This window comes from Hippoglossus stenolepis, chromosome 12 (genome assembly GCF_022539355.2).
Source record: "Hippoglossus stenolepis isolate QCI-W04-F060 chromosome 12, HSTE1.2, whole genome shotgun sequence".
NCBI lineage: Eukaryota > Metazoa > Chordata > Actinopteri > Pleuronectiformes > Pleuronectidae > Hippoglossus > Hippoglossus stenolepis.
Genome location: NC_061494.1, coordinates 4,961,012 through 4,984,611, shown reverse-complemented (window position 1 = coordinate 4,984,611; position 23,600 = coordinate 4,961,012). Strand labels below are relative to the sequence as shown.

At 40.7% G+C, this 23,600-nt stretch overlaps 1 protein-coding gene across 2 annotated transcripts in view; it reads right to left on the bottom strand.

Moving 5' to 3' along the window:
* The window catches only part of LOC118119362 (inositol polyphosphate-5-phosphatase A), a 149,982-nt gene that overhangs the window by 102,113 nt on the left and 24,269 nt on the right, over positions 1-23,600 (bottom strand). For both annotated transcript variants that reach the window (XM_035173266.2, XM_035173267.2), the window contains exon 2: positions 8,560-8,601. In XM_035173266.2, the coding sequence (XP_035029157.1) occupies positions 8,560-8,601 (42 nt within the window). The remainder of the gene's footprint in view (positions 1-8,559; positions 8,602-23,600) is intronic.

Below are 23,600 nucleotides of genomic sequence, written 5' to 3'. Positions count from 1 at the left end.
ACCTTATTTAGATTCATGCGGTCCAATACAATTCATCAAATCCCAAGAATTTTCCAGCTTTAAAAGCATCTAGCTACAAATTCCACAAAGGTCTGTCAGTATGTATGTGAATGCATATCTCACCTTTCATCTTAAGTGCACTGTTGATTTTGGTGCAATTTGGACGAGCTACACCTTCAATATCAATAGAAATTGAATAAAAAGGGCGACCAGCACTCTGTAGCAGTCAGTGGGGGCGAGGCAGTGTGCTTTCAGCTTTCTCACCAAGTTGACAAGTTCTTCTTCTATATCCTTGGATAAACTACAGGAGGGGTCGGAAACTGCGGGTCAACTACGCTGCCTGATCATTTTGAAAACCTGAATATTTTTATTTTTACACTATAGACTGACACAGACAATCCCATGTGCTGTGGGTCCTGATCTCCATCATGGCAACAACATTCATAGAATCACTTCATCTTGAACAATTTGTCTTCAAAGTAAAAGCACAACGTTTTTCTTTTTGCTGTAATACTTTAAATTGAGCTAAATCACAGTTTTTAGTTTGAACACCAGTCACCAGTTAAGTAAATCATTCAAACTTATATACAATTCACACGTGAACAGTAATGAAGAAAATTTAGTACCTTCCTTTGACTATGAATTGACTATGAAATATTTATTGCAAACAAACCTGTTAGGATAAACAGAAAGATGTTTTCACTTCACTCTGCACGATAGACTTTACAAAAAGCTCTGCACACAACGTCCAACACACAAACAGTAAAAAGTGACGGTATATTGTACGTTGTAGAACTGTCTGATGAGGATTAACTAATAACAAGGAATAATTCTGAAGTAGCTCCGGAGCATTAACACAGGACAAGAGAACAGAACATTCAAAACAGGTTTAGAACAGAGACTGTGCTAGTTCTTTTTTATATTCTAAGACGTGTTTTGTACCAGGACAAAATCAAACATTCACTACTAACTGTAAAAGCCTGATGGATATTTCAGCACTCTTTCCTGTAATTTGCTGTCTCTGATGTTCATAACAGAACCATACAAGAAAACGCTGAGTGAGTAATTACACTCTGTTATATGAGGCTGCGCATGTATGAGTATGAGTAAGTGCTGGCTGCCAGATGTCACCGTGAGTTTCTCTACACCCCTCCAGCCATACAATCAAAGGTCGATTCCTGTAAATAGTTCAGATGAAATGCTTTCCTTTACAGAGATGAGCTGCAGTTCTCTCAGAACAGACTTAGATCTGCAGACAACTTGGGGCAATTCGGTTTGCTTGGAGCTGCCTAAATAAACTAAACAAGTTACCACAGCAGAGTTTGTCTAAACTGCTCCAAACACGCCCGGTATGAAGACAACACAGCCGCCGCACAACAATCAAGTGCAATGAGAGTTACACAGGGAACAGAATGGGCAGATCCAGAGCAGGATAAAGAGTGAGCGCTGTTCTGTGGTAGCTGGTACAAATCTAAACTATGAGCAAGGTGTGTCATACAATAAATAATTTAATTTCCTCAAGGAATTCCCTCCAGCTGCAGCTGATCTGGTATCTGCAGAGCCATTACCCGTGATAAATAACCGAAGGAAAGGAGATAGAACAGCCGTGGCTTACAGAGACATACAGCATACACATATCACGTATTAAGACAGGTAGGAGTGCACATACCAACATGCAACTTTGCACTACACCCTCTGCTGTAGCTGCAGCTCTGTAAAAGCCAGTTTAACTGCTTTTATTGTTTATTTTCCAGGATGCTGCAGTGGAACTATGTGATGATTTTTCTGAGAAAAAAAAGACAAATGACAGCTCATTCCTCACAAGCAGTAGACTTACTGAGGAATGCCAACAGTTGCCTTGGAGCAGAGATGCATGCATTTTTTGGGGGGTGTTACAGTGGGAACTGACAACGCTGGTGCAGATCCGGTTAAACGCTTCCTGATGACACAGTGTTCCTACATGATTAAAGCAACAATTGTGAACCCACCTTTGGAATCTCGCCAAGTCGACTCCCAGCTCAAGTCAGAAGTCACGACACCGAAGGTATCCGACACACAAAGCTCAAGTTTGTCAATGAAAAACAAATCTTAGTTCATGACGAAACAGCACGCTAACCGATGGACCAGAGGACACAGTGAGCGTATTGTGTGCACAGAAGGGGTCACGATGAAGCTAGCGCAGCGTGGCTGATTGTAGTTAACTCTCGCCGCCACTGCTGGTTGTTCCCAGCCGTGCCGAGTCCAGAGTCTGATGCTTCTTTCCATGACGTCAGCCGGCAGCAGCACAGGGCTGGCATGAGGGTACAGGCCTGGTTCACACAGGGGCACTCCTCTCTCTCTTGCATTCTCTCATGCTTTCCTTGTTCCACACACACTCTATTACATACACACACACACACTTTCTATGCACAAACAGAGTCAGACATGAAACCTTCCTCTGAAGCGCACAAGCCTGCGGCACAATGCAAAGAGAATTCCTCAACAGCCATGACCAGGACATGTTTCCACACACACACACACACACACACACACACACACACACACACACACACACACACACACACACACACACACACACACACACACACACACACACACACACACACACACACACACACACACACACAAATCAACAAGCTCTGAAATGTCAGTGGCATTGATAATTACAAGGAAGTATATTCAAAGTTTAACGACAACCAATGGAGGATGTGCAGCTGAGCAGATGTTTGTGTATCTGCATTTTCTGTAAAGTCTCAAATGAGGGGACATTCCTAAGCCATAATGAGGCACAGTGAATACATAGAATTGGCCTGAGAGAAATCATAAACTATTAAATATCAGCATTATGGTTGTCACAAGCCATGTTCAAATATCAGTATCAGAGCCAACTGAGGTCCTTTCCAATCGTTGGCATTAGTTTGACACCATTCAGATTTGATTACTGTAGCCGATCAGGATCCAGGAATGCACTGTCAACAGTGTGTCGGTGAAAACCACAGAGAAGCATGAACAAATATATAGCCACAAGCTGTCTCAGTAAACACATCAACACTGGCAACCATCACAAATGCTGTTTTGGGGTGCTTGTTATTTTAAATTACTATTTTGCATCTGTTTCTGGAACATTTCTCAGGTGTACTACTTCCAAAGTGATACTTTTGGTTGAAAATTGCAATTAAACCATAGTATTTTATATCAGAGAGGCTATACAAGCCAGAACAATTTCCGACAAGCATTATTCTCTCCACATTCCTCTCTCGACTGTAGGACACACTTTGGGCTGTTTTAACACATGGATCAAATTTAGGACGAGTCCAAATCCACTTTTAATAGTTCATAGGTGGGAAGAAAAGGTTGCATTGTCTATTATCCATGGGCGTGTTTTGGGCATGCAATAAACCAATACGAGTTTCATCAGTCATTCCTTTAAAGGCCTGGTATGCTTGCACCATATTATAAGGATTGCTTTGCCAGGTAGATATAAAGGACTTCTCTCTTCACTTTGTGCACGAGCAGACAATCCTCCTGTGTACACTGTGCTTATTAGAATCTTGACACGTCCTTATAATAACAGAGACCAAGATTTTCATTGTTCAAAAGCACAATAGCAACGTACCAACAATGCACCTGACCACACCTCATTTTAAGACCAACACACCCTCTGGTGTGTTGGATAAGTGCAAGTGCATTTGCCATTTAATCAAGATCCGCACTAGACAAGAAAAATGACAACTGCATTAGTCTGAATCTTGATGCTTGAATACCAAAATAAAGAAATTTGATGAAATCTGCAGTGACAGCACCTCCAACACTTGTGTGATTAAGATAAGAGGAATCTCTGCATTAAAAGCAACAGCACTCCCTACATTTCCCTAGATCATGATTCAAATCCTGTGGTTATGTACAGTACAAAGTGCTAAGGTTACAATTCGATTCACTGGACATTTAGCATCACCACAACTGGACAATGAAAGGCATCTGTCTGCACGGTGTACAGAAAAGAACTCAAGTCATTATTGACTTCAGGAAGAAAAAGGAAAAAAACACTCTGGACTGAGCATGTATGGGCAAGAGGTCGAGCGGGTGGCAAGCTTCGAATACTGGGAGTCCATATTTCTGAAGACCTGACCTGGAGGGTGAACACTACCTCTTTGTCAGGAAAGCACAACAACCTGAGGACCTTGAAGCTCAATGAACTCCCCCAGAAACTGCTGAACAAGCATTCTGACACACTGTTGCACAGTATGGTTCTCAAGCTGCACTGCAGAAGAGAAGAATGATCTGAGTAGTGAAGACTGCCCAGTGGATAGTCGGCTCCCCACTACCAAATCTGGGGACATCCACTCGTGTCGGCTACACAGACGGGCAGTCAAGATCAGCAGCGGCCCCTCACATCCTGGTCCCCACTTGTTCACCACCCTCCCCTCAGGCAGGTTCAGGGTCCTACGTGCCCGGACAAACCGGCTGAGGAACAGCTTTTTTCCAAGGGCTGTGGACAGGCTGTTAAAATCATAACACCGAATGAAATGAAGACTACTTGGTAAAATGGAAGATATCTTGTAGTGTAGTTCAGTATTCTTCTGCACATTGTTATGAGGGTCTCAAGTCAGCCGTACGCTACTGAAGTGGACAGTTTACCTATACTTCCCTCAGATGTCAGTCATTCACTGCCATGGAAAACACCAACCAACGTCCAATAAAGACTTTTAACCTCATGTGAAAAACGGAAAATCATGCACTTTTGCTACAGTGTTATAATTTTATCATCATCTATATTTACCTGTACGAAAAGTGCGAAGAATTGAATTTCAAATGTTAAAGTCTGACCAATGTATGCACACTGTATAACTGTATTAGGTAGCAAGTAAATATGGAATTAGGACTTGTGTAAATCAGGGTTGTGTAAATCCCACTGTACTAAAAGCAGTATTCAACTACATTATGTTTGTGCCAAGTAAAAGTAGAAGTCATGACACCAGCCACTGTACATTTCAGGTCTAAGGAACACGCTGTAGCTTTGAGGCAACTTCATGGAACTAACTAGTTTGGCAGTTTCCTGGAAACCTAATCATAAGATAAAGAATTTTTAAATATAATTATAAGATACAGGATTATAGGCAGACTGGTCTGATTGTCTGGCCTTGGCAGACATAGTTAATACCATTCTATTGTTTAATGAGTTTAAATGAGGATGTCTATTATCCAGTGTAGAATACATGAGGCAACCTGTTACTTCTCTCATTTATATATGCAACAAAACAGAGGTGAGGTTAACAAGAGTTAGGGTTGCAAAGTTTCAACATAAAATGTGAGTCATATCATCATCTGAGCATTGTTGTTTTATAAATGTTTTGTTTTTGTGACAATATTGGAATATGTGACCGACTGTATTCTTGTATGAGGCTGAGTCTGTGTGTTCAGGGTGATTCTGGAATATTTCCAGTCACATCCGATGGACCGAGGGTTTCTGGTACAGTAAATAAGAATGTGTGTTTTCTCAACAGTATTTGACTTGTTGTATATTTATTCAGACTTACGTTCAGTTTAAACAAGGAGCTACGAAAACAACTAACTTTCAAATATGCCTACATTTGTACACATATTAAATTATTTTGTGAAGAGCCTGTTTATTATATCAAATGTGTTTTTATTCACATCTCTTCATCGAGGAGCTCCTGTATTCCTATTAAAACACTTGACACAAAACATATGTTGACTTTTGCCTGTAGAAACACATTCTGCCAAAATCGATTACGTTATGAATGAAGAGTAAAGAAACGAGATACATCCTGGAACAGAAACAGTCGTTGTCTATGTGACGCGGCGACTCTCTATGAATCCCACTTTTCGAAACTTGTCATGAGTGGATGCTCTCTTTATCGTCCCTCACCTTCCACAACCACTCAAGACTTTCACAAAGGCACTCTTCGCTGCACTGTGGAGTTTATTCATTCATCAGTTCAATGAGCTCACAGCTAAGGACTGTGGAGTCGTAACCGGAAAGTGATGGTCTGCGTCAGCTTGTGCAGTTATTCCAGGACACCTCTACATTATAAAGTTGTGACAAACCACTTGCTGGTGATAAAAGTCACCCTGAGGCTTGAGGGTTTTTATGTCTTTTGAAACTCCAATACTTGCTCCTAAACAGCATCACAGTTTAACGTTTGTTTCTGTGTGTACTAAACATTGCAGGATCCTTCACCTGTGCAGCCAATACACAATCAGTCTATATAATGTACATTCATGGCTCTAAAGCTCCTTGGTTGGCAATGACACACACATCAAAACATGCCTGACAGCAATGTTGAGTAACGGCATAAGAATTTCTCAATTTCTGCTATTACTGATGAACTTGAAGATATGGCTAAATTCATTCAGCCGCTTCTTCTTTTTCTACTGAGTGTTCCTACTTGGTTATCTTTCATTATTTCTCTTTTTCAGTTTCTGCCTGACTTTCATTTTTGTGTCTTCTGTCCGTTCATTCATCAACCTCTCCCGCATTTGACTTTGACGTCATCGTGTCAACTTCTATATGGAGGGTTTTATATGGCTGAAGTGACTTTGGTGGGTTAGAAAATACTGCAGCTATTGTGCATATTTTCCCATTTTTCAAATAAGGTGCATTTATGTAATCAGTGTTGAAGCTTCAGGCTTCAGGGACATTTCCGATTAGAAGGCTGGCATTGGGAGACATGCTGGTACCTGACTCAATAAAGAACATTCCCGTCATAGGCTAAAACTTTTTTTGAGCCTCTTTTTCAACAAGCACACAAGGGATGATCTTTTAGCCATTAGACCTATTGTGCTGTGAAGTTTGGACACACACGGAAAGTGGAAACAAGCAAGCTGTTAGGGTGTTACTTTTTGTTCATGTTATTTCAGCACATGCTGAGTCACTGGCAGCTCCAGCATGCTGAGTGTTGAATTCATCCGGCATTACACAAAAGACGGCTGCTTGCAACCATTCGTTTTTTTAGTGGGTTCGATTGGGGTGACAGCAAATGACTGGAATGTCCAAGCTCACTGCAACAAGTGTCAGTCGTAACCAAAAATAAATGAGCCTTGTGATACATATAACCGGAAGATGGATAAAACTAAAATTGTATAACAATAATAATAATAAAAATACCAACAGAAACAATTTAAAAAAAACTGTTATAAAGAGGTTATAAATAGGTTTTGGCAATATAACAGTATCAATAGTTATCGCAAAAAACATTTTCATCAAATATACGAAAGTTCAATATATGTAATGCTTATGTATTGTGTAAGCAAAGAGATGAAGTATAACACATAATTGATCTACATCAGATTTGTAAAATGTTTTACCTTGACTCAGGAGCAGAAATCTAACTTAAAAGAAATAATAATGTCACATTTATTGTGATAATTATCAACATTAGAAGATTTGAAATGTTTTATCTTGATGGAATTTCTGGTCATATCGCCCCCAGCCCTAGTTATAAACAATAAATTATTCGCAAATATGAAGTAAAAGTTTAATTTTAACCTTTTGCACAACATATTTCTCTGCTGAATTAACCTTTTTTACATCCAAACTCGTGTTAGAAAGAAAAACCCTGGATAGCATAGCAAAGCAATCTGCATGTGTCTCTCTTCTCTCTTTCACTCTGGCAGTTTCAGACAGCAGCTCTACCTGCTTCACTTCCCTTACCCCAGTGGAAAGAGTTGTGGTTAGTCAGAGGTTTCCTATGTGTCTGAAAGGTAAGAAATGAATCATGACTGCGCTTGAGCTTTGGCTTTTTGAAAAAAAACGTTGCCTTTAGAAGTTTGAAAATAAGATAAGATGTAATAAAGATCACAGCAATGTTATCCAAACATTAGTCTGCAAGATTTGTAAAAATAATAGGTTAGTTGTGAAAAGACATGAATAAAAATGCATTGAAGCTATTAAAAAAAAAAAAAGAAGAAAAAAAGAAAGTGCATCAGAGGTTACAGCAGAATTACAGTGAGTTTTTCTCCTTACACAAAAGACCTTGTACTTTAAGTAGGCACATGCCTTCACTTGACTTAATCTACAGAAGTACCAACTGGAAAGAAAATCATGTGAAATAGCCTGAGGGCTTTTTAGTCACAGTCCCGTGACAACACTCAAAGCTATAGAAACAAATGCCAGCCCGGATGTGTCTTTAGCACTTCAGCCACTGCTCTACTACTGAAGAATGTTGTGGGAAAATAAGTAGATAATAATTATGTTGCATAGACTGCAATGGAAAAAGCTGCAGGGTCATATAGTACAAGGAGAAGTTCAAATGTGGACTAACCTGTTACACCATAATAATAATGGAAAGAATAATCTTTACAATAATTTTAGACTATTTAAGACATGTCATAATAACCTTGAACAAACATCCTCTACACATTAAAATACATAATGATACCGACTGCAGCCAGGAGCTGAGACGTCACTCTGTCAAGGCAGTTCATGTAACATCCCTGTACATGTTACAAACTGACTTACATTTGTACCTCCGGCATTAATATGTTACTAGCGGGATGAAAACCATGACATGTGTGGCTGTGTGAGGCATCTCTTACCTGGTAAAACTCCCTCAGCCATGTCTTCTGTAGATTGTCAGGCTGAAAGAGAGAAAAAACACAAGCTGTTAGTGATGTCTTGAAGAGTGTTCCCTGATATTTTCCGACAATATCTCAGATCTCTTGTTAGGTTCTCTTTTTTTTTTTTACAAGCAGGGTAACAGGCATTCAGTATACATCTAAAATATGTACAATCAAATAACTGTTTATAAAGATGGACGACATGACATCTCCAAAAAGCGAAGCCAAAATTTCTTGATCACCTCCTGGTGACTGGGTGCAGTACAGGTCACAAACCCTGCCTCCTCCTTGTTAGCAGAAGGGCATGTTTGTTAATTCTTCTCAAATAGGGTTTCTGTCATTTTAGGTAGTTCTGATCTATGACAACTCACATGGACCATAACTGACTTCATTTCCTGTTTTATTTTGTTAAATCTTCTCTGTCATGCATTTCAGTTAGTTCTACTTCCTGTTATTGGTCCATTTCCCGCCAGTTTTTTTCTGTTCACCTGTTTTCATCCCATCAGACACTGTTATATTCATACCACCTGTGTTTGACTTCCTGTTTGCCAGATTATCTCTGTTCTACCAGCCAATTTTGTATTTTAGAAGTATTTCCTTTTGTTAGACCTCTGCCTGTTTTTTTGGAGAGGTGCCATAATTTATGAGCTTTGATGTTTAGTGCACTTTTGGCACCTTTGAATTTCCTTTCATTACTTTGTGTGATCCTTGCTAATGAATCAGATTTTGTGTTTTGGTCATCACATTATCACACTAATGTAATTTCAAGTGCTCGTTTTTCTTCTAGCATATCCAGGATATTCTGACTGTATTTTTGGACAGTGGGAAGAAGGGGAAACACGTCAACCATATGTTTAGATACCGTCATTGGTGGTGACCATGCACATACATTAACTGACAGGAAGTTGACTCTTTCCAGAAACAGTATCTTTCCCACAGGGTCACGATTCATGTTCCACAGGGCACTGCTGAGACTATTCTTGCCATCGCTCCCTTTCTTTCGCTCACCTGCTTTCACTCTGCCCACATCTGTCGTTCCCTCCCACTCTCTCTCCCTCTCCTTCCTCCACTTAATAAGGATATTCCCAGACCTGGACACCATTCGGTTTGTGCAGTGGAAACAGGGCCCTGGGCAGTCTACCATTTAAGGAGAGATCTTCCTATGTCGATAACTAGGTCTGATGAACAGCTCTGTGTGTGTCTGTTTGTTTATGTATGTATGTGTGTGTCTGTGTGTCTTAACAGGACTGGTCTATAATAAGAATACACAAGGGATCAGCAGGCTTGGTTGGTATCTGTAATAAAGCCCTAATTTAATACAGAAGTAGGTGCGGTATCCTTGGATGGCATGAGAGCACAAAGTACACCACAGCTAGCGTAGCTCCCTCTAAAGTTCATGACACCTATGAAGCTGATTGTATCATCGTTTTACAAGTAGACTTAATTTAACAGCCATGTGTTTTAAAGGTGAATTACAAACTAACTATTCCTTGATGAACATCAGTTTTTCTGCCATTACTTTGGAACACAGCATCTCCATCTGTATCCATGACCTCCTTACAACACGGTGCCTGGTCTATAGCACACCATTCTGCAAAAATACTTCTTTAACAACAGTAAAAGCCATGCATTCATCATGAAAAGTGTTAATTATGACACAAAGTATTAACTGTGGGGCTTCAGAGGTGATAGTAGCACATAGCTAGCATCTATAGGCTTGTGATTTACCCCCCCTGTTTCCAGGCTTCGTGCAAGGCTAAGCTAACTGGCCTTCTGGCTCTCGCCCTGTAACACACTGTATTGAGAGTGGCTATAATCTCCACATCTAATTCACTTCAAGAAAAACTAGTACAGTTTTCAAAATGCTGATCTGACTATCTCTACCATCAAAGGGGCAATAGATTTCAGAAATTAATTTAAATGGAACATGTGATGTGTGTGCGTGTGCGTGTGTGTGTGCGTGTGCGTGCCCTGATCCCAGCCTCAGCCTGATCAGAGCATAGGTCTATATAAGGACATGAGCACTGGACCTTGTCATTAGTCACATGGATGAGGGAAGAGAAAGAGAGAGTGAGACAGAGACAGGCACACAGAGGAACAGAAGGGTTCAAACCAGAGAGTTGCCAAGTTCAGATCCTAACTCTGTGATGTGTGGATTCCAGCGATTGTGCCATCCAGTAACATGACAGCCCTTGACGAATCATTCAGATATTTTTAGCTCTTTCCATCGGTTGCTGCTCGCAGGACCTCACGGCAGTTTCAAAGATCACTTTCTCAATCACACACTCAGCAGCACAGAGGGTGCAAGAGCAATGAATTGAATCCCTCCAAAAATCTCCTAGCAAGTGCACAAGTGGACCTTTACTTGAAAGAACTGGCAGCAGACACCAGCTTGACGGAGGAGTGACCATGTTAATGATGCAATAAAACCATACTGTTGACATTTTTATAAACAAGTCTTAAAGTATCTCTTCTGGTGAATACGTGTCCTAGATCAACCTGACATGGAGCAGAGAGTGGAAAGAAAACAGCTACAGCGGATTAGTTGTGTAGAAATTCGTCCAGAGCTTTTCTAGATCGCTCAGATTGAGGCTGACCCAGCTTTGATATCCAGTGGACATGTGCTAAGATTCTGGGGAACAGATGTTGAACAGAGGCGGCCCTCGGGGGCCTGTGCCCTGGAGAGAAAGGGGGCTAATAGCGGAAGAGAAGGTAGGACGGAGCAAGTCTATATCTGTAGCCGCGGCAGATTGCCACCCGCCCTCAGCTTTTCAAAAGTTAATTTGCAGTTAATTAGAAAGTGGGGCTATACTGTTGGAAAAGTAAAAATAAACCCATACCCTCCCCAGCCTCTCCTCCGCGTACACCTCCTCTTCCTCCACTGGCACTTTCACTCGCTTAGTTCTCTCCACCTCCTCTCTCTTCTGCCTGTTTTTTCAGTCGATGGCCTACTTCTCAGAAAGCATGGGAACTGAGAGACCCGGCTTTTTATTTTCAGTGGAAATCTATTTAACATCTCGGTCCTTAAAAAAGTAGATCTGAGGAGACCTTGTGTTCTTGATGAGCATAGCAGCAAACCATCCACTATGGGCAAAATACAGGAAAAATGAAACCTGACCTGGGCCCATTAGTTTGGGTCCAAACCATCATAAAACCAAACCATGACAGGATTAGATTTGAGCACAAATCTACCTATCTGTCTTACTCTTGATACTTTTAACACTTCCATTTCACCTCTAAACTACAACATCGTAATTGTTTCTATGAGCATTTAGAGAAGATAAAAACATGTTACAAGATATTTGCTGATTGCAATTGCTCATTTTTTGAATTTAACAAATACTGTGCAAAGCACTTTGGTCATGCCGGACAAAATGTTGTGTCACGCTGAAATTGTACAATGTCAATGACCTTGGACAGATTTTTCACAGCAAAAAGATGTATATTGATACTCAGGGTCTTCCCACAGTCCAAAGAGATGTAAAATATGTTAGGTGAACTTTTAAATTTTCTGTAGGTGTGGATCTGAGTGAGAATGGTTGTTGTTCTCTGTATGTCAGGCCATCGATACACTGGCAATCTGTTCAGGGTGTATCACCCCCCACCCCCCTACAGACAGAAGTATTTGTATGACCAGATGCTACTAGACAAATGTGTTTTTTGTGCGTCTATTTGTAATTTGAGTGAATTTGACTGAACATATTCTCCCTATCTTAAAAAGGTATTCATTCTAATGTGTAGTGACCCCTGTATTTACAGGAAGTGATTAATCTAAATGTGTGTTAAAGTTCTGAGAAGAAACTTTTACCTAATCTGGACGCCCAGACCTATCAGTGAACTCATGTTTCGCTCTCACAGATGAGTCAAATCCTCCCCCGAATTAAACCAATGTTAATTTGCTAGAGAACTGGTCGGGCAGATCACAACCATGTATTTAAAGTAAGGCGGGCCTTATACAATAACAGACAGAGGAGCGTCCAATGGGAGTATCACTTAAGTATTTATCTTCACCAAGTTCACTCCAGCTGAGGCTGATGAGGAAAGGAGTGTACAATCTGCTACGGAGACAATATCAAAAAAACAAGACGGCATATTTCTCTAGAAGAGGAACACTGTAATCTGTTTACAGTGCTTAATACATTACTTACATTTCTTTCATTCTGCACTACATCACATGTTTTGTTGCTCTGATTGGTTCTAATTCTGCCCTCCAAATGTAAACTACGGCTAATCTTTCACTAGATTTTTCTTTTGCTAAAGTCAGCATGTTATCTATCATTTAAAGTCTGGCGGTTTCTTGCAAGATGGAAAAAGGGTAACATTCCTCTGTCATTCAGCATAATGGTGTCTGTGGCAAAAACATTAAGAGAACTCTGCGAATGGAGCAGAGGTCACAACCTTGAGGCGACCACAGAGCCGCAGAGGTTGTGGCCTCGAGTGGTCTTCCCTTTGTGGCTCCCCAGTGAGACATTCTCCGGCTGATAGTGAGGCAGCATCTCCCCAGCCCAGCTTGGTAAATCATCGGCCTGTTTAAACTATGACTAGAAAGGAAATCACATCAAGGCCGGTCCTGTAAGAGATCCCTGTGGCGATCTTCTGGGAACACATGAGTTTCCTCCTCCATCTACTCCAATTAAGTCTTCCCCTATTTTCTCCTGGCCTGAGGTTCAACTACAACATTATTATTTTCACTAGGTTCTGCTGACCACTAAGTTTGTCCACCATCCTGTCTTCGCTGTCTATTTTGTTTTTTTATGCTTCATCCTTCACAACAATTGTGCTATTCCGCCATTGCCAGCAAGTGTGCTCAACTCTCACTTTCTCAGACCACACCGGCATGGGGTTAGAGAAACACTGTTATAAAAGACTCTGCTCTGCAGCATGGAACCTCCATAATTGAAAAGAAGAGGAGAAGAAGGAGTCTTAAAAAAGCAACGGTTGCTTGGTTACACCTGGCACTTAGACCAGACACGCACAGGTCTACCACAGGATAAAAAGCTGCATTTTGAGGCACAACTTATAAACCAAGGTAGTATGACTCTACTGCAATTCTGTCTATGCCTCTCCATCTGACACACATGCACCTCACTCTAAAGTGAATCAGACACATGGCTGAAAATAGAACGACCTTCAGCACTTGACATCAAGACTCCTTGAAGGACGTGTTAACAGGTTACAAGGCACGAGGACGATGCTTTTATCTGGAGTGCCTGACACACTGATTTGAATAAAGCTACTCAAGGATGAAATTCTGTCTCAAAACCGCACAAAAAAACAAGAAGAACACTTTCAAACCGTTTCATAATTGAAACCAAATTATTTATCACTTTAGATTTAAGGGGTACTGCACCAATTTTGCAAGGTTTTGGCAAATTTGCATTACAAAATTTTTTTTAGAAACATTTCCATTTAAAAGGCACCACGTTGAAAATAATAAGTTATATTGAAGATGCAATCAAATTCCAAAATGGGATGTCTAGGATCCAGTGTTGAGGGAGCTTGAACTACACTAGGGTCAGTACTTTGGGTCTTGTTTTTATCCTGTCTCTTGTAAATCCCACACATTATGGAACAAATCCAACACTAAATCACTGGAGTAACCATTACAGTCAAGATGGCAGATGTAGCGAATTATCAATTTTGTATAAAGGTGGACAACCCTTGGTTTCTCTTGTTGCTGTACTAAACCCACATAGTCAGTTTCATCAGTTGTTGGATTTTTGTGGGGAGGTCTAAATATACTTTTATTAGTGACAAAAAAAGTTGCCCTTACACTGTGTTTTAATGTCAAGCCTTTAAAGTCATCATACTCATTTAAGCTGCAGTGGAATTCATCTGAAATTCTAAAAACATATTTGTCTTGGACGCGTCGTCAATGCTGAACAAAGTCAGGTGATACTTCTCTGTGGGTTAATCACTACCAATGACAGCATGTCCAATTTGAGTAGACAAACAAGGCATGATGAATGAAGAAGGATCCTTCTCTTCTTTTCAAATCATGTCCACCTGATTTGCTATGCAAAATTGTCCGCCACTGCTTAGATGTCATTCTAAGTTCAACTGATTTATAGCCTTTACTTTTTTTAATCTTTTCCTATTCCATGTATCCAACACAAACAACAAAATGCCACAGTGTGTGTGTGTGTGTGTGTGTGTGTGTGTGTGTGTGTGTGTGTGTGTGTGTGTGTGTGTGTGTGTGTGTGTGTGTGTGTGTTGGAAAAAGGAGGTAAACGGCTTCCAAGGGAGCAGCCATCTGACCAGAAATACCCTGCCTAGATAGGGGCCATTGACTGGGGGAGAGGCTTGGCGGAAGGAGAGCACCAAGAACATCAGCAAATGAGCCATTTGATTGGCTGCCCCCCGCCCCGACCTTCAGCAGCTTGCCGGTGATGTCTTTTTCCCTAACAACCCTGCTTCACAGCTGCTCAGTTGAGGCCGGATGGTGGGAGGTGGGTCCCCTTAGTGTTTTATGTAACTCCACATCAAAGAGGCTCATTATGGAATTAATTAGAGCAAACCCACTCTGAGGAAACACTGAATTTGTTCCTGGGCTGGCTCTCGAGAGATGCCTTCATCCTCGTGGAGGTACTGAAGGTATGGAGGAGGTATGGAGGAGGGTTTATTGGATCACTAAAGAGTCCACACCTTTTCATCGTCAGACTCAGGGGGGCTGCATCTGAAAATGTCCTCACTTTCAGAAACAGTTTTTCTGACAAGCACGCCCACCTGTGTGGAGGTGAGGTGGAGGTGCTGGATTTATACTTCTCTCTCTTCAAGGACAGAAACAAAAAGTGTGTGCTGTATCTCCATTTCTCTTTGAGCTCATCCAAATTTAGCAAAAATATTTCAAGAAAATGAGCAAAGGACAAGTGCGTTTCCATTCACTGTTGTAATGCAAATAGTAGGAGTTGGTTCATGGAGATATGCTTTCAATTAAACTACCACAGAAGCAGAGGTCACAAAATGGTGTTTAAAAAGAGCACCAGTCAAGAATACAAAAATAAAAGACAGCGGTTCAGTAAATGTGACAGAAAGATGTCATTTCTCTACTTCATGTATTTGGGAGGTTACAGTCTCACAGATCTGATGTATTTGCCACTTTGTAATATTTAGGCCACATGCTTTTATAATGTCAGCATTCACAATAAGTTTGTTGCTCAAATTATTGTCCTTAGACAACGTAAGAATTTTCTTTTTTACTTTTGATTCCACTCATGTAATCAAAAGTGAAAGTAAAAATTTGATAGGATCGTATAAACAATTTCCCCAGACAACACTCAAAGGGCAGTGACTTTTCTGACTTTGACATTTGGACACAGGAAAACCAATGTCATCCACCTCCATAATAGTATGATATTTTATACAGCTGGCTGATATCACTGCCTGTCGAGAAACTTAATAGCTCCGGATAATTTTGTTTTTGCTGACCTCCTGTGATACATTTCTTGATTTTCTGTAGTGATGTCGAAGTGCACCCCAAGGTGTGTCAGTACATGATAACATCACTGTCGCTGGGATAGTGACACACACCTTAACCCTGGTCTGGCTACTTATTTCCCTGTGTTTTTGATGACTCCGGAGGATCCTGTGATAATGTACCTCTTAAGAAAGAGTTAAAAGGCTCTTTGCCCAAGCAAAGTAACATCATGTAGATGCGAGTAGTTTCTCACCAACTCGAACAGTCTCTCCTCAGAAAGTTGGAACGTAGTTGTTGTTCCTCCTGTCTTATGGCCCATAAGATTTCTGCTGGTACTTCTCTGTTTTGTCTGTTTCTTCTGTATCCGTAAGCTTTCAGAAGACGAGTTCAGGATATGAACTGAACAGGATATGCTGCCACAGTGTGTGCCCTATGTGTGTTCCGTATATTATATCAGACCAGACTAATCGATTACTAAATTGGTTAACAAAGATTTTTATAATCGATTAATTTGATTAGTTATTGCAACCCTAGTGCGGAGTAATGCGCCTCATGCAAGGGGGGAATCACTATCCAGTGTGTGTGTGTGTGTGTGTGTGTGTGTGTGTGTGTGTGTGTGTGTGTGTGTGTGTGTGTGTGTGTGTGTGTGTGTGTGTGTGTGTGTGTGTGTGTGTGTGTTTTGTGTAAATTCAGCACAAATAGCTGAAAAACTAGCATTCATACAAACATCATCAACTGGGATGTGTGTCGATTAAGTGTTTTTACAAAACAGGAAGTACTCAGAAAAACCACAAGATTGAGAGAGCCTTTTCCTCGCTGCGTCAGGCAGCAGTGCCATTCAAAAACTCACTTGCCTCTTAGATGCAGTAGCCGATGATACAGTACACGGTACAGTATAGACTTAGGTGTTGCTGCAGTGCAACACTGAACAAAGACTTGCACAATCACGCTGTTGTTTCCTCCGATAAATGATTTCACTCTAACCTTCTCTTATGGCTGAAGTGTAAGGTTAATTCATCATTTAAGAAATTATCCACATAATTACCAAGGAAACTCGGTACCGAAAGATGACACTGTTTAACACACACTGAGTGTAAAGGGAGCCCAGCAACTGAGAGAGCGATGCTACTAGCTGGGTAGTGTGAGCTCTCCCACTCACACCTCTGCCATGTGTTACTCAATACAGACAGCAAACTCCCTCCAACAACATGATGCACACAGCTCCTGTACTGCACTCACATCCCTTATAGTTAGAGCTCATAAACAGGGACCGTAAATATATGGCAATTTCCAGGGAAAGCACAAATGAGAGAGGTGTGCGACAACTGTGTTGTACTATCAAACGTAAGGCTAACTTTACAAGCTGCTTTTACATACAAAAAGAGTTAGTTTCAAACGATATAACCGTCAATGCCCACATGCGTGCGTCCATGCGTCCTTTACATTGGCATGGTTATTAAGCAATATACCCACTAGAGGGCAGCGCAGAGTCAAGAGGTTGTAATAATGTCTAATGGTCCTTTTACTTGAACTAGTGGCGACATTGCCCCCTACGATTTCCGAGGGTAGTGCACCGTTTTTGTCTATTTCAGCTTTCAGAAGACATGAAATGAATGCAGACAAAAAGCTCCGTCCATTGAGCGTAAATGAGCCTCTACATAGAACCATTGAGTTTGTTATAGAGCAACAAAGCAGCAAGCTAAAACTGAAATAAAGTACATCCTGCATGATAATGTTTTTCGAATACTTCTTTTATTTAATCCCACTGTCCTATGAGGGTTGCTGTTACATTACAACATGGTAAAAACATGACAAAATTACTATTTGCACGAGCATTAGTATCCGTATTTGCACTTTACTCAGCCAAAGTAAGCATGTGTGTGTTGAAAGGTCAGACGCTCCACAAAAACGAGGACATGTCTTCACAAGACGCCTAAAAATAACCAAATGAGGGTTTGTCAAGCCCTTAGGGAAAACAGTTAAAGTTAGAACATGGTTTTTTAAAAAAGTATCTTTGCACAACTATCAAAGACTTGAAAGGTGGTGACAAAAAGTTTGTATTTAATTGGGCATCCTCTGGCAGTTGCACAACTCTTGTATTGAGTTAAATACTGTATATCTATGCTCTGCATATGGTAATCCTCTAATCCTGTTTTTATTCTTGTCAGTTCAAAGCTATTAACTTTTACTAATGTAGTCGAGTACATAAGGTTTTATTTCTTTCCACAGTGACCTTAGAAACACAGCAGCTCACCAATGAATTAGTAAATGCTCAGCATCCCTGTGTCTGTACATAAAAGATGTGAGACAGAATAAAGCCGTTTTCAGACATGATCTGCGGGTAAAATCCGGAGAATTGGCTACGGAGTTTGCCCGCAGTTTGCCTTACACAGCGGGAGGTTTCCTGCACAGACACGTTCACAACAGCATCAAATCCTTCGCATTATTCAGGTGAGAGGTGGAACAGCCGGAGATAGGAAGTGACTTATTAACTCTGCAGAGTTCATGTGATTTTCTTCAACACACAGACACCGGCATTAGCTCTTATCACCACAAACGCTATTGACATCTTCGGCCGTGTCTTCTATGTGTGTGTCACCGCTTTTTTCTGGGAGATTTTTGTTTTGTTTTTGCTTTTTCCATTTTTGGTTCCGTCACGAGGAACTGCGGAATTCAGTGCATGCCTGAAAGCAGCTTAAGAGAGAAATACTGTGCACCACTGCAGAGAGAGGAAGGGAGTGTTGAGTGTTTTAGGTGGCACCCGGACCCACCACGCTGTAATTACGAGTCACAAATTAAGCAAAGATAAGGATTATCCGTTCTGAGAGGACCAGCTGTGTCTCCATTTGATCCAGTGCAAGGCTCGTTCACATTCAGCTGCCTGTGATTACAGAAATGAAGGCTGCTTGCTGCCCCTATTGTTCAATTCAGAGCTTCACGGGCAATCGTTCCTTTCGCGAACATGACCATGATATGGTACAAATTACGAACTGCTACCACAGAGAACAACCACATGTTTATTGACTGACTTAGACTAGGGTGGTGTGTTGTATGGTTATTTATGGACCCTAATAAAGAAAAACGCTGTTGCCTGTGGAGATAAGAAGTTTTTTTTCCAAATCAGCAACTTTTTCAAGCAGGGCCAAAAGGGCTCACCCAAGAGTAGCCAGGCCTGATCATCAAAGCAGTTTTCAGACATGAACTCTGGAAAAGTTTGTAAAATTGGGTCCAGACATTTTCCATAAATGCTTTTCAAACATGAAGAACGCAGCAAGAGATTGTCTGGGTCAGATGTGTTCACAACAGCAGGAACATGTCCAGGACAATCAGGCAAGAGTTGGCATCTGAGCAGAGGATGCAGAAGGCAGGACATGACATTGCACTGGCTTCCAGTATCACTGAGGATTGATATTAAAATTGTTTTACTTGTTTTTAAGTCTCTTAATGGTACAGCACCCTCATACATCTCTGACTGTTTATCAGAATATGTTCCAAACCGTTCCCTCAGGTCATCTACCGCGGGCTTGCTCAATATCCCAAAAACTAACTGGGGAAGCAGCTTTCTCTGGCTATGCACCAAAGGTTTGGAACAAACTCCCACCACACATCAGACAAGCTTCTTCTGTTGATAGTTTTAAGAAACAGCTCAAGACCTATTTCTACGATCTTGCTTTTAATTAATTTGATCAGTTTTAGTTTTATTCTTTTGTTTATTTTGTTTATTTTATTTTCTTAAGTCTTATTAAGTTGGATTGCTCACATGTTCTTATTGATCTCTTATTTGATGTCTTTTATTTTATTGATTTTATTGTAAAGCACTTTGAGCTACATTTTATGTATGAAAGGTGCTGTATAAATAAATGTATTATTATTATTATTATTATTATAATTATTATATGAATTCCATTGCAGAAATCGCATGTTTTTATATACAGCACAACAGCGCTCTTGAATCTTGTTGTCTTTTTAAGTCTTCTCCATGTACTCTCTCACTGTGAATTTCACAGACATTTTCCTTCTGTGTTCCCACATGGGCTCACTGGGACATCTTCCAGACAAGTTACTATGGGGGCTGGCAACTGACTCGAATATTTGTGTTCTCACATACAGCCCCTCCGGAACGTTTCAGGAAAACGCTCATAGCATGTCTGAAAGCAGTTTACGTCCGTTTCAAGGAGAAGACATCATTCTTTAGCTGTCGTTCACAATAAGGGGCATCTAGAGGGGAGAACACAGATATTTCACAGAGCAGCTCATCAACAGGGACAGACACCCTCCACTTTTACAAGCACAGGCATGTTCCTGGCAAATCATAGAATGTTCCTCATGGCATCAGTAACTTAAAAATCGAATAAAATGCTGCACAGGCCTGGTTACTGTCACTGTAACTATGATATATTATTCCCTCAAAAAAAGCCTGTATGCAAAGCAAAAGACCAAGGAAGCATTGTGTATGATGAACCTGAGGCTTTCCACGATACCACTAAAAATAAGAATATTTTTTACACAAAGACCAGCTGCAGAGTAAGTCAAACTATCATGGATCCCAACACAGTATGTATCTGCAGAATATTTATGATGGTTGAAATCTTGCCAATGGCTTTCCAAAAATAACTTTTGTCTCCACTATCAGTCATTTTCCCAAGAACCAGTGGGATTTCCCTAAAAAGTTGCATGAGAAGTACATTTCTTAATCTGTGACACTGATATTATTCATATCTTTTTTAGTGGAAGAACAAACAATTCAAGTTGGAGTTGGAGTTGTTTTGGGAGTTTGCTGCCAAAGTTTCAGTTTCACAAGTATTTGTAAGATACATATGTCTTCGTCAGGGTCACAGCTGTGGCCTTAATTATAAACTTGTTCTAAATACTGGAAATGTTGTTGATGTTCTGATCCTTTGTGAGTTGCTGATTTAGCTTTTTATCCTTTTGACAAGGAGCAGGGAATCTCAAACAGTCAAAATCCAGAAAACTTCTATTTAAATTTACTTTCAAGCAGAAGCAGCTACAGACTTGTTCTTATGCAGTAAAATACTGCCAACTGATGTTCAAAAAAATGTCCTCCAGTGTAAAGACAGCCCTTAAGAGTAATAACACAACTATAATTTGTTTTGACCCCGACAGTGTGTCATATCTGCTTCTGGTTCTTTGAATGTAAACTGAGGTTAACTGCTTAACTAGAGCCCATAATAATATGTGATATTCATTGACAACATCGTTTAAAATTATGCCTTAAGACAACGTTTTTTTTTCCCATATTAGCTGCAGCCTTTACAAATGTCTCTCTCACTGTGCAAGAATAAGTCCCCCAGAGACAGTTACTGCAAGCTAAGTGTTACAACACAATATTAGTACACACCTGTTCATTCAGACTTCTGTCTACATAAACGTATGTTTGCTGTCTCAACGACTGGCAAGGTGCTTTGTGCCTGAGGACATCCTGAGGGACACAACCAAACTGGTTCTGCTCACAGTTTGAGGATTCATTCTCCAAAAAGGACATACTTAGAAACGTGCATAATTTAGCAACTGAAGAAAGTGAGACAGAGAATTAGGCTGTCACAGATTCCACATTTAAAAAAAAAAAGTCTGCTCTACTTTCTCAAGCTCTGAAAAGTCACTCTCCGTCTCTAGAGGCATCTGCACAGAGAGGTTTGATGGGGAGTAGCTTTTGAGTTGTGTTTTTATGTCTGTTAGTGTTTGTGTGTAAAGACTAAAAGTCTGAAATTGCTTTAAATATTGATTCTGGAGGTTGGGTTTTAGTGTCAGGGACGGTTTCTTGTATTGATTCAATACAATCAACAAAAAAATAGACTTTTGTTTATAATCTTTAAAAGGTACCAAAAACAACAAATGTTACAGTAAAACATATCAAATCCTTAAAAAAACTTTCCTCTGGTTATGTGAATAACAGAGTGCTGGACTATCATCGTGTCATGCTGTATACTGTTGTTATTGGCTGGGAATGTTAATCATGTCATCAGTTCCAATCTCTATATTAACTGCAACTGGTAGTTGTGTTGTCCCCTGTTGTCATTGAAAGGATGAGCCTAGAGGTGTGATGTCTGCAGGTAATTACACTGTGCCTGAACACATCCATAAGTTAAGTGTGAAGTGAAATAGTTCAAATTCTTTCACTTCAAAAGAATATCACACATTACATGTGTCACATAACTATTCTAACCAATCATGATTGGGGGATCACGCCTGCAGTAAAAGTTACTTCGCAAATTAGCTCAATATGGACGTTAAGATGGAGAATGCAAAAAAACCACATATGTTGCACAAATCAATCTTTCATTTCCTCGGTAAACAGAGTCACTACTACAAGTAGGCAACAGGAAATGGTTAAGAGTAGGAAGAGGAGAGACAACACAATGTCTGTAGTATAAGCTATGCTTCCTTCAGATGGTAGAGCATGTACTTCCTGTACAAGAATCACACTACACTAGTGATACTGTAACTGTCCTACTGCTCCTTTTCTGTCTCTCTTTGGGTCACCAGGTCAGCTGTGCATCATCAGTCCCCCTGCTATTTTTTCCTCTCCCTGTCCATGTTGTCCCCTGCCCTCTTGGTAGCAACTTTTTTTTTAGGTCTTTCCCCCCTTTGCCGTTGTCTTGCCGTTCTTATCTCACACAGCTCTCCTGCACACAGCATCCTGTTTGCACTGGGGCAGGACAAACATTGTCTCTGTGTGACGCCGAAGACATTTCACAGGCTATCACGTTTTCAGCATGGGCCCGATATCTCTATAATTGTGCTCTTCCTGCTGTGGGAGTGCTTCAGAGAGAGTGAGAATGGAAAGAAAAAAGGGGAGGAGGGAAAAGAGCAAGTAACAGAGGGGGTGCACAGAAGGGTCAGTTGCTATTTCCACCGTGGCCCCATTAAAATGTCTCAGAGAAGCCCCGCAACAATTCTTTCTGTCACAGTGTACTATGTAGAGCAGAAAGATCAACTATGTGGATCTGTGTCACACAAAAATAGGTTGAATCCATCATAGTTCATCAGGCAAGCCCAAAACGGGACAAACCCGACTCTCTCCTGCTCCTCCAACAGAGAGCACGTCCGAAATATGTCCAAATCAAGAATATGTCTCTCGTTTAATGGTTCCCCTCGGTATTGACCGTCAAAGAGTGCCAGAAAACTGGACTTCCAAAATAAACAGTGGAGAGGGTGCAGGGTTTCCACAACACTGTGCCCATCACCCGGACCTCAACCAGACCCATGGATGAGTAACACCTCCAAAACACTGAAACGGTGATAAAACCTGAGCCAGGCAAAGACATGGGACATACATCAAGCTTGTTAAAGTTGGGTGTCCATAACCTGCATGTAGTAGTCATGTGCAGGGTTGTGATGAATGACTGACCCTGACTCCATGACCCTGCATTGGAGCTGAACTCTTCCTCCAGTTTCACATCTTCACTGCATTAAATACTCTGTGGCTCCTCCCTGGATATTTTAAGAAATTTCCATTTGCTTTCACAGACATCAGAACATAGACTGTTGATTACACTCTGGAGATATCCCCTTAAAAGTTGCAGATCACATAAGGCCTCTGTAAAAATAACACTTTTATGATTTTCTGTTAATTTGAGCTGAG